Genomic DNA, 12,258 nt, shown 5'->3' with positions numbered 1-12,258 from the left:
TCATATTTGTTAGAGTAGAGAATACGAGGAATGAATAAAGTTATCCTTGTTAGTATTAAAAGCCCTAACTGGAAGAGAAAAGTCTCCAATTAGTTGACCCTATTTATTAACCAAAAGCTTCACAGAAAAACAACTAAAAAAGATATTATGCTTTAAAAAATGGGATATATATTTGGATAATTTGCAACCTATAATCCTAAAAGAACTGCCAGAATGCAAAGATCTTTTTAATATTATTATTTCTGGTGAAATCAAACTCAAAATATAATACCTAGGACTCCTTGTCCAAAGAAGAAATTAAACTAGATAATTTCTTTTCTGAAATAGTCTGCAAATTATAATTCACAAGAAGTACACAAAATAGGGTAAATAAAAGTGTGTATACATGAAAAGCTACAATAATTCCAATTTTTGCTTCCCTGGCAAGGTACTGTACATATACATCAACATAATAGAAATGGCACAGTCTCTGAGGACACGTTCCACATTTTATTTACATTTTAAGACTAACTTTAATCTCAAAATCACATATCCATACACCTATTTCCTTTTTGTTGACTTCACTTAAACTTAAATGCATGGTTTGTTAAACAAAGACTGTAAACAAATATTTACCATGTCTGTTACATGTAACACACAAGAACAGCTTTTAACAGGAATTCATCAACTCCCCCCAACATTTTTTATTATAAATACAGGTATCAAAACAATCCTGAACATATTTTTGATACTACTAGTAGTCAGCACCCACATTGCTTCAAAAATTAACACATCTGTGACAATATTCGTTGTACCTGCTACTTTTTAAACAATTTCAACTGCAGCTCTCTTTCACTAAGCAAGATGGGTAAAGCATGCCATTTCTGTTTTCTTGAGATTTTTACTTTTTAGAAACACACATGCTTCCACTGCCATCTGACACTTCTCCACACGCTTTCATCTTGTAAACCTGAATTCTATTTCGAGTACTCCAGGTTTATGTTTAAATGACAGTGCCTTTCAAGAGAAAAAAAATTGTGCTGCATTTTTCCTCCTGTTACCTGAAAACATAATGGGTGTACATATATTAAATATATTCTTACAAATGTCCAGGTCATGTTTACCAGCTGGAATTCTTTTACTTAATGTGTATTTTGCATTGTGATATTTAATCAAGACATTAACATGAGTAGAAGGTTGTTGATTTAAGACAAGTTTGAGATCCACTAAAATTAATTGTTGTATGTTTGTCCTTCTGGTGGCTGTGGAAGCTTCATATTTTCTTTGGACATCATTAGACGTCTTAGCTCTTGAAGTACAACTTTAATGCTATATGAATTTTGCCATTTTGCTAACACTGGTATGCTCCGGGCATCCACCTGAAAGGGGAGGAAAGAGTACAGTTAACTAGCAAGTTTAAAGTACTATGGCACCAATTTGTTAAGCATATTTTAATAAGAATGATTTTGAAAATTCATAGCTTGCCTCTATTTTCACAAAACATACACTATGAAATTACTAATACCATAATTAGTATATTTTATCATAATTAGTTTAATATTTTGGGAAAATATAAAGACATAAAACATACAGTGAACTTTGGTCATCAGAAATAAATGTTATATTAAATAACTACTTTGTAAATAAATTTACCAATTCTTTCTTAATGGAGTAAGGTCAAAAGGTTCCTCTCCATTTCCAATGCCACCGCCCAAAATCTGGGGAATTATCTCACACTGAGATTTAGATGAAAGCTACTAACCTGATCTCTTCTTTCAGATTTTTCTTTCCAATGTATTCTACGCACTATTCCTAATTATTCTTTCCTTTTTTTTTTTTTTTTTGGAGACAGAGTCTCGCTCTGTCACCCAGGCTGGAGTACAGTGGTGCGATCCTGGCTCACTGCAACTTCCGCCTCCCAGGTTCAAGCAATTCTCCTGCCTCATGAGGCCTCCCAAGTAGCTGGGATTACAGGCACCCGCCACCACGCCAGGCTAATTTTTCTATTTTTCGTAGAGACAGGGTTTCACCATGTTGCCCAGACTGGTCTTGAACTCCTGAGCTCAAGTGATCTACCTGCCTCAGCCTCCCAAAGTGCTAGGATTACAGGCATGAACCACGGCACCCGACCCAAATTAATCTTCTGTGAAAGAACAACAGAATGGGGATGGAGCTCCTTGCAAGCCCATTCCCAGTTAACTGTCAGCATTTGACCTGTCCTGCAGTTCCCTGGAAAACTCCACTCACACAGAGCTTTCCTTTATCTGACCTCAGAGCTCACATATCTTCACTCACCTCCTACCTTGGGCATTTGTCAAAAAAAGTTGAGTCAAACAGGAAGGTGGGCCGGATGCGGTGGCTCACGCCTGTAATCCCAACGTTTTGGGAGGCCAAGGCGGGCGGATCGCAAGGTCAGGAGTTTGAGACCAGCATGGCCAACATAGATAGTGAAACCCCGCCTCTACTAAAAATACAAAAATTAGCCAGGTGTGGTGGCACATGCCTGTACTCCCAGCTACTTGGGAGGCTGAGGCAGGAGAATCACTTGAACCTGGGAGGTGGAGGCTGCAGTGAGCCGAGACCACGCCATTGCACTCCAGCCTGGGCGACAGACCGAGACTCTGTCTCCAAAAAAAAAGCAGGAAGGTAACCAAAATACTTAAGCAGACAAGCTGGGAAATGAGGTGTCTCCAAACAGGCCTGGGAATCTAGAAGACCACACACATGTGTAGGGCTGCGCACAGGCTTATGAAAGAGCTGAGAAGGCCATAAGCTGTCATCTACAGCTGACCTCAAGCAACATATAAGACTATATACAGGCTGGGAATGGTGGCTCACGCCTGTAATCCTAGCACTTTGGGAGGCCGAGGCGGGCGGATTGCCTGAGTTCAGGAGTTCGAGAACAGCCTGGGCAACACAGCGAAACCCCGTCTCTACTAAAATACAATAATATTTGTATTTATAAATATATAATAATATAATATTTAGCATGGTGGTGTGCACCTGCAGTCCCACCCACTCAGGAGGTTGAGGCAGGATAATTGTTTGCATCTGGGAGGCGGAGGTTGCAGTGAGCTGAGATCGTGACACTGCACTCCACCCTGGGCGACAGACCAAGACTCCATCTCCAAACAAAAAAGATTATATACAAGTAGGACCTATCCCAGAAACACAAGATAGATTCAATACTTTAAAAATCAGAGTAATATATCATATTAACAGAACAGAGAACAAAAACCATGATCATCTCAATGGATGCAAAAAAGCATCTGACAAAATCCAAAAACCTTTCATGATATAAATACTCAATAAATTAGGAATAGAAGGAAACTACCCTCCAACCTAACAGGAATCTACAAAAAACTTAGAGCTAACATCATATTTAATAAAGACCAAATACTTTCCTCCTAAGATGAAGAATAAGATAAGGATGTCCATTCTCATCACTTTTTATATTTTCTTTTTTCTTTTTTTTTGAGACAGGGTCTCACTCGTTGCCCAGGCTAGAGTGCAGTGGCACAATTGTGGCTTACTGCAGCCTCGACCTCCCTGGGCTCAGGTGATCCTCCCACCTCAGCCTCCCAAGTTGCTGGGACTACAGGCGCACACCACCACAGGCCTGGCTACTTTCACTCACTGCAACCCATGCCTCCCCAGTTCAAGCGATTCTCCTGCCTCAGCCTCCCAAGTAGCTAGGATTACAGGTGCTCACCACCATACCCAGCTAATTTTTTGTATTTTTAGTAGAGACAGGGTTTCACTATGTTGGCCAGGCTGGTCTCGAACTCCTGACCTCGTGATCCACCCGCCTCAGCCTCCCAAAGTGCTGAGATTACAGGCATGAGCCACCACGCCCGGCCAATTTTTGTATTTTTTATAGAGACAGGGTTTCGTCATCTTGGCCAGGCTGGTCTCGAACTCCTGGGCTCAAGGTATCTGCACACCTCGGCCTCACAAAGCGCTGGGATTACAGGCATGAGCCACCACCACCTGGCCCCGTTCTCATCACTTCCATTCAACATTGTACTGGAGAGGTTCTAGCCAGGACAATTAACAAAGAAGCGAAATAAAAGGCACCCTGATTAGAAAGAAAAGAAGTAAAACTACCTCTATTTGCAGAAGAAATAGAAGAAATGATCTGGTATATAGACAATTCAAAGGAATCCACTAAAGAAATTATTAGAGCTAATAAACAAGTTCATCAAGGCAACAAGATACAGGTTCCATATACAAAAATTAGTTTTTCTTTACACTTGCAACAATCTGAAATAAAAATTAATAAAATACCTAAGTATAAATTTAACAAAAGTGTAAAACTTGTGCACTGAAAACTGTAAAATATCTCCCCTCCCTCCTTCCTACCACCCTCCTCTCCTACCTCCCCCTTTCCCTCCCTCCCCAGAAAAAAGAGAAAAAAAAAATTAAATAGAAATAATTTAAAGGTCGGGTGCGGTGGCTCATGCCTGTAATCCCAGCACTTTGGCAGGGCGAGGTGGGCAGATCACCTAAGTTCGGAAGTTCGAGACCAGCCTGGCCAACATGGCAAAACCCCCGTCTCTACTAAAAATACAAAAATTAGCCAGGCCTGGTGGTACATGCCTGTGATCCCAGATACTTGGGAGGCCGAGACACAGGAATTGCTTGAGCCCAGGAGGCAGAGGTTGCAGTGAACTGAGATCACGCCACTGCACTCCAGCCTGGGCAACAGAGCTAGACTCCATCTCAAAAAAATAAATAAATAAAAATAATTTTTAAAAACTGTAAAATACAGTTGATAGAAATTGAAGAGCTAAATAAATATACATGGGTCAGAAGACTTATTACTGTGAAGATGACAATATTCATCAAGTTAATTTAGAGATTCAATACAACTCCTATTAAAATTTCAACTGCTTTTTTCTTGCTTGCAGAAATGAACAGGCTTATCTTAAAATTCATAAGCAAATGCAAGAAACCCAGAATAGCCAAAACAATATTAAAAAAAGAAGAACAAAGTTATGATTTCAAAACTTATTACAGGCCAGGCGTGATGGCTCACTCCTGTAACCCCAGCACTTTGGGAGGCCAAGGCAGGCAGATCGACTTGAGGCTGGGAGTTCAAGACCAGCCTGGCCAACATGGTAAAACCCCATCTCTACTAAAAATACAAAAAATTAGCCAGGCGTGGTGGCGCATGCCTGTGATCCCAGCTACTTGGGAGGCTGAGGCACGAGAACTGCTTGAGTCCAGGAGGTGGAGGTTCCAGTGAGCCAAGATCGCACCACCGCAATCCAGCCTGGGCGGCACAGCAAGACTCTGTCTCAAAAACAAACAAAAAAACTTACTACAAAGCTACGGTAGTCCAGAAAGGCAGGCCAGGTGCAGTGGCTCACACCTGTAATCCCAACACTTTGGGAGAGATAGACGGGTGGATCTCTTGAGCCCAGGAGTTCGAGACCAGCCTGGCCAAGATGACGAAACCCTGTCTCCTTTTCCTTTTTTTGAAGGTGATTGTTTATGTTGTTATGTTTTAATTTCTTGCTTTTTATTTGGGGTTAGCAAGGATGTGGAGAAGCTGGGAACCTGCATACACTAGTGGTAGCAATGTAAGATGGCCTATTCACTTTAGAAAACTGTCTTGACAGTTCCTCAAAAACTAAAACATAGATACCGTATGACCCAACAATTGCACTCCTAAATATATATCCAAAAGAAATGAAAATATTTGCCCACTCAAAAACTTGTATACAAATATTCATAGCAACAGTATTCATGATAGCCAAAAGTAGAAAAATAGAAATATCTACTAGGTGATAAATGGATAAATAAAATGGGATCTCCATACAATGGAATATTGTTCAACAATAAAAAGGAATAAAGTACCAATACACAATACAAACATGGGTAAATCTTGAAAACATTACGTTAAGTCGCCAAAGAACACATACTCTATGATTCTATTTATATGAAACATCCAGAATGGGCAAATCTATAAAGACAGAAAGTGGGCTGGGCACCGTGGCTCACGCCTGTAATCCCAGCACTTTGGGAGGCTGAGGAGGGCAGATCACAAGGTCAGGAGATACAGACCATCCTGGTTAACACAGTGAAACCCCGTCTCTACTAAAAATACAAAACATTAGCCAGGTGTGGTGGCGGGCGCCTGTAGTCCCAGCTACTTGGGAGGCTGAGGCAGGAGAATGGCATGAACCCAGGAGGCAGAGCTTGCAGTGAGCCAAGCCATTGCACTCCAGCCTGGGCGACAGAGTGAGACTCTGCCTCAAAAAAAAAAAAAAAAAAAAGACAGAAAGTGGATTAATGGTTGTTTAGGTCTAAGGGAGATGGGATGGGGAATGACAACTGATGGGCACAGATTTGCTTTGGGAAGAACAAAAATGTTCCAAACCTGGGTCATGGCACTGATTCCACAATGTTGTGAATACTAAAAACCCTTGAATTTTACCCTTTAAATGGGTGAATTGTATGGTATGTGAATTATATCACCATAAAAGTGTTTGAAAGTAGAAAAGAAAAATAATTTTAGAGTGATATTTATTTTAGAAACTAACAGCAGGTGCAATGGCTCACACTTGTAATCCCAGCACTTTGGTAGGCTGAGGTGGGTGGATCGCCTGAAATCAGGAGTTCAAGACCAGCCTGGCCAACATAGTGAAACCCTGTCTCTACTAAAAATACAAAAAATTAGCTGGGCATGTTGGCGGGCGCCTGTAATCCCAGCTACTAGGGAGGCTGAGGCAGGAGAGTCGCTTGAACCCAGGAGGCGGAGGTTGCAGTGAGCCAAGATCGCACCACTGCACTCTACCCTGGGCAATAAGAGCGAAACTCCGTCTCAAAAAAAAAAAAAAAAAGGAAAAGAAACTAACTAAAAGAGTAAGAAAAATGTTACAATGGTAAGGTACATTTAAAATGCTTCCTCTAACACTTTCACTTCAAAGAGTGGCAACCTCCTTAGCCTATTTTAAATAGACTCCATAACTGAACAGTTTATAAAAATAAGTAGAGAGAATACCAAGCTATTTCTAAATCAGAAACAAACACTTCCAGCTGTAAATGGTAGTTAAATAAACATAAGTGATTGCAAATCCTGTGAAATACCAACAGGGTGCAGAAAAAAAAAAAGAAACATTGGAGGAAAAGGAAAAAAAGATGAAGAGAGAGGACGCAGTAAAGAGCATGAGAAAATAAATATCATGTCAGAATAAAATCTGCATCTTATCAGTCTACAACATACAATGACCTCCAAAATGTGAGATCTCACTGCATAAGACAATAAAATTTACACTTCAGAGTGCTAACCACCCACAGGGAATAACTTTGCCTCGTCGTATTAAATACATATAAACTAAAATTACTAAAGCAACACCCACCATCAATGCCTATGAACTACAATTCATGAGACACTTAAACAGCCTCAAAATATAAAAACTATCCTGGCACAATCACCAATGTGAAATTCTGTACCATTTACTAGTTATAAAAGTAATAATCCAAACTCTTAGATGTAAATGAAGAGAAAAACAGATGTCCAATATATTCACCCTACCCACAACCCTCTATACACACATCTACACTCCAATAATGATTAAAATCAGTATTTATTTTTCTATTTCCCAGTCCCCATTCCAGATTGACAGTAAGAAGGGTTGGTGGGAATATACATTCAGAGGGTCCTGTTATACACCACTGGTGGGGCTGACATTGACCCAGCCGGGAGGAAAGCAGCTTGGCAATATTCAAGCTGAAGAAAGCCCCACGCCACGGCACACTTCTAGATGTATTCCCGAGAGCAGCACTACTCAAGGTGTGTCCGTGGAAAGGGTCAGGCCACGAACTGAATTCTATTGCTCCTTGACAAGATACACATTGCAATTGAGAGTAAGAACTTAGAAAGTTTTATAGCAATCTGACGGAGAACATTTTAATTTAAAAATTTTAAACTTGGCCAGACGTGGTGGCTCAAGCCTGTAATCCCACCCAGCACTCTGGGAGGCCGAGGCAGGCAGATCACCTGAGGTCAGGAGTTGAACACCAGCCTGGCCAACGTGGTGAAACCCCATCTCTACTAAAAATACAAAAATTAGCCAGGCATGGTGGCAGGCATCTGTAATCCCAGCTACTCAGGAGGCTAAGGCAGGAGAATCGCTTGAACCCAGGAGGAAGAGGTTGCAGTGAGCTGAGATCATGCCATTGCACTCCAGCCTGGACAACAAGAGCAAACCTCATCTCAAAAAAAAAAAAACAGGAAAGGGAAACAAGAGAAAGCCACACATAGAATTAACTCTATTTATAATGTAGTCTTTGTACTAATAAGAAAAAAATCTAGCTGGGCAGGGTGGCTCACACCTGTAATCTCAGCACTTTGGGAGGCCGAGGCGGGCAGATCATTTGAGGTCAGGAGTTTGAGACCAGCCTAACCAACATGGTGAAACCCTGTCTCTATTAAAAATACAAAAAAATTAGCTGGACGTGGTGGCACATGCCTGTGGTCCCAGCTACTTGGGAGGCTGAGGCAAGAGAATTGCTTGAACCTGGGAGACAGAGGTTGCAGTGAGCCAAGATCGCGTGACTGCACTCCAGCCTGGGAGACAGAGTGAGACTCCGTCTCAAAAAAAAAAAAAAAAAAATTAAAAGATCTGTTACAAATAAGACAAATGTTAACATTTGACAAAGCTAGGTGAAGGACACATAGATGCTGGTTCTATCATTCTCTAAAACTTCTATTATGTTAGAAACATTTCTTTTAAAAACAAAAAAATAAATTTATAGTTAAGTGCAACAAAAGAATAAGAGTGACTTTAACAGAGCAATAGAAGGGACATAATTCAAGTTGGAACATCAATAAAGACTTCTACTAAAAAGTGGAATTTAGGCTGGGTGCGGTGGCTCATGCCTGTAATCCCAGCACTTTGGGAGGCCAACGCGGGTCAGGAGTCTGAGACCAGCCTGGCCAACATGGCAAACCCCCATCTGTATTAAATTAGCCAGGTGTTGTGGCACACACTTGTAGTCCCAGCTACTTGGGAGGCTAAGGCAGCAGAATCACTTAAACCCAGGAGATGGAGGTTGCAGTGAGCGAGATCATGCCACTGCACTCCAGCCTGAGTGACAGAGTGAGACTCTGTCTCAATAAAAAAGAAAGTGGAATTTACAGTGAGAAATGAAGGACCCACAGGAGTTAGCCAGACTGGGGAGGAAGGAGGAAGAACAGAAGTGCAAAGGTCTTGAGACCAAACGAAAGGCATGCAGGCCAGTGTGCACCTTGAGCACTCCCAGTGAGCCATGGCAAGAAGCATGCATGCTGAGGTTGATGCCCCTAAAGGAATTTGAAGTGCAGAAATGACATGACGCAATTTGTCTCTTAGGAGGATCCCTCTGGCTGCTAACTTTGGAAAGACTGGAAGGGATTTTAAAAAGTAGAATCAGAGACGTTGTTGCAAGAGTCCAGGAAATAAATGATGGCCAATATTCACTTGGTGGCAATGTAAATAGAAAAATAAGACCTAAATCCAGTTACATTTGGAACATAAAACTGACAAGGCTTAATGATAAATGGGTTAGGGGAAGGGAGGTAGAGAGGGAGGCAAAATATCAACTACTGGACCAAAAGCCCAAGAGATCAGATAAGCTTATTAGAGGTAGGTCTGAAATTTAATCTAAATTTCCTAGCTTCCATGACAATGTAGAACACACCATTAGTTACTTAATTTACAGAAGCTATAATGTAAAAACAAAACAGTAGTGGAGAAAACCAGATATGTCTAGTAGCAAAATCTAACAAAGGTCTTCTTCATAAAGGCAATGCTGTGTGTCACACAGGACATTCCCTAAATAATATCTTTTCTGTGTACTCATATGCTTTATAATCCTGCTCCTATCAAATTTCTTAAAAATAGATAAGTGTGCATAATTTCTAGAATAATCACTGAAAGAACACAAACAGAATGAAAGAAGTTGAGAACAACCATTCCAAAAGTAGGCAAGAAACATGTAGAAAAATAGAAACCACCAAATAAGATGATCTGTTTAAACCTGAACATGTCAGTAATTATGAATATTAAATGTAAATGGACTAAATGCTCCCAGTAAATCACAAAGACTGACCAACTGAGGACTGTGAGGGCTGGAGAGACTCTCAGGTCCCAGCTCTGAGTTGGCACAGGGGTGGGGGGTGTTAATGGCCCAGCAGGTGCAGGGCTAAGGTTTCCAATGACCTTTCCCACCTTCTTCCTTTCTCAGGGTCATGCTTTATTTGGCCTGGTGCCTCCCTGCTGGATGCACCAGCCAATCTGGGGCCCCGCCTCAGACCTGCGTATTAGGTTGGGGTTGAGGGGCAGGGAGCTGGCTGTGAATCCAAGATTCAACTTGTTGCCAGAAGTACAGTTATATGAAGGGGAAATTGAGCAAATAAGTAAACGCACTGGGAAGCATGGGAGCCAGGTTTCTCAAATGGAAAGGAAGAATCATAGAACAAACCCTATAGTTTTAGAATAAAATTAGTGGGAGTTGTTAGTATAAACTCGTGATTTTTAACAGATGGTAAACAGATGAGAAGGAAAGAGAGAAGGAGAGAAGAAAGGAGGATGAATTTGTGTACGTATGTGATACATTTGTAGTACAAAATACACTGGTAGAGAGAGGGAACGCAGGGATGGGATGAGAAATCAAGGATACTGAGGCCCTATTTCCTGAGATGGATGATACTCATTTTATGATGATGATATGTTATTTTGCTTCCTAAAATGTATTTTGTATGTGGTGTGCTCTCAACATGGCACCAAGAGAGCCTAGGCTTCAAAGACTTATCATGAACTTAACAATCTACTCATACTGGAAATTCAGCTGTTTCTACTAACTAACTTGTGTGGGTCAAGCAGGGCATGTTATTTTGTTTAAAGAGACAATGGGCTGGACACAGTGGCTCACGCCTGTAATCCCAGCACTTTGGGAGGCCAAGGTGGGCAGATCACTTGAGGTCAGGAGTTGAGTCCAGCCTGGCCAATATGACGAAACCCCATCTCTACCAAAAAATACAAAAATTAGCTGGGCTTGGTGGCATGTGCCTTGTAGTCTCACATACTTGGGAGGCTGAAGTGGGAGAATCACTTGAGGCCACAGGAACTGGGGGAGTACCACCGCACTACAGCCTGGGGGACAGAGTGAAACCCAAAAATAAATAGACAATGATGCTCAGCCATGACTGTTTCAACACAGACATATTTGCTCTTTAAAGAAAAAAACCCTTCATGAATATTCATCCTTTTCATGAATAGTCATCCTTTTAATCCCACCAAATGTACCTTAACCCTCAGAAAAGTAACATTCAAAGAGAAATAATGATCATCTCTTTTTTTTTTTTTTTTGAGACGGAGTTTCGCTCTTTCACCCAGGCTGGAGTGCAGTGGCACAATCTCTACAAGCGTGAGCCACCATGCCCCGCCCAATAATGGTCATCTTTTTACCAAATAAAGATCAACTGAAATATGACTACTAAGGCAATTAAAACCCTAAGAAAACTTTTGGCCAGGCACAGTGGCTCATACCTGTAATCCCAGCACTTTGGGAGGCCGAGCCGGGCGGATCAACTAAGGTCAGGAGTTCGAGACCAGCCTGGCCATCGTGAAACCCCATCTCTACAAAAATACAAAAATTAACTGGGCATGATGGCAGGTGCCTGTAATCCCAGCTACTCGGGAGGTTGAGGCAGGAGAATCACTTGAAGCTGGGAGGCGGAGGTTGCAGTGAGCCAAGATCGCACAATTGTACTCCAGCCTGGGTGACAGAGTGAGACTCTGTTTCAAAAAAAAAAAAGAAAAAAAAAAGTTTTAACCACCACATGCATCTATTCTAGGCAAGTACATTAAGGTTTTTAAGGATGGCCTAATTTATATTAATAAAAGAAAAACAACATAATGCAACCTTCTTTAGACTTTTGGCTTAACAAAGGTCCTCTTTTAAAAACTTTCTCCTAACTACATATTAATATCTTACATATATTATGGTGTGTGTACGTATAATATATAACTCTATACATTATGTTATATAAAACCAAAATGACTATATTAACTTACCATCCCACTCGAGTTATTTATTCCGTTCATATTAATTTTTGTTACAAATCTAACTGACGGAGGAGCTTCTGGGTATTTAGGTCCACATTCTACTTTCAGGCTATATATTCTGTTTTCATAATTTGTCTGGAAGGCAAAAAACAAAAAGATAATCAAAATAACAATACCTAAAATATTAATGTCTAAGTGCTAAAAAAAAAAAAAAAGGGAA

At 40.9% G+C, this 12,258-nt stretch overlaps 1 protein-coding gene across 2 annotated transcripts in view; it reads right to left on the bottom strand.

The window, feature by feature from the left end:
* Positions 1 to 468: 468 nt before the first annotated feature.
* UBE2V2 (ubiquitin conjugating enzyme E2 V2) overlaps positions 469 to 12,258 on the bottom strand; it is a 53,497-nt gene continuing 41,707 nt past the window's right edge. For both annotated transcript variants that reach the window (XM_034966052.3, XM_034966051.3), the window contains 2 exons: positions 12,048 to 12,173; positions 469 to 1,358 (listed from right to left, as the gene is read on the bottom strand). In XM_034966052.3, coding sequence (XP_034821943.1) covers positions 1,212 to 1,358; positions 12,048 to 12,173 — 273 coding nt within the window. In that variant the 3' untranslated portion in view covers positions 469 to 1,211. The remainder of the gene's footprint in view (positions 1,359 to 12,047; positions 12,174 to 12,258) is intronic.

The sequence above is a fragment of the Pan paniscus genome, chromosome 7 (assembly GCF_029289425.2).
Source record: "Pan paniscus chromosome 7, NHGRI_mPanPan1-v2.0_pri, whole genome shotgun sequence".
Lineage (NCBI taxonomy): Eukaryota > Metazoa > Chordata > Mammalia > Primates > Hominidae > Pan > Pan paniscus.
The sequence above is the reverse complement of the archived record's forward strand: the minus strand, read 5'-3'. Positions and strand labels throughout refer to the sequence as shown.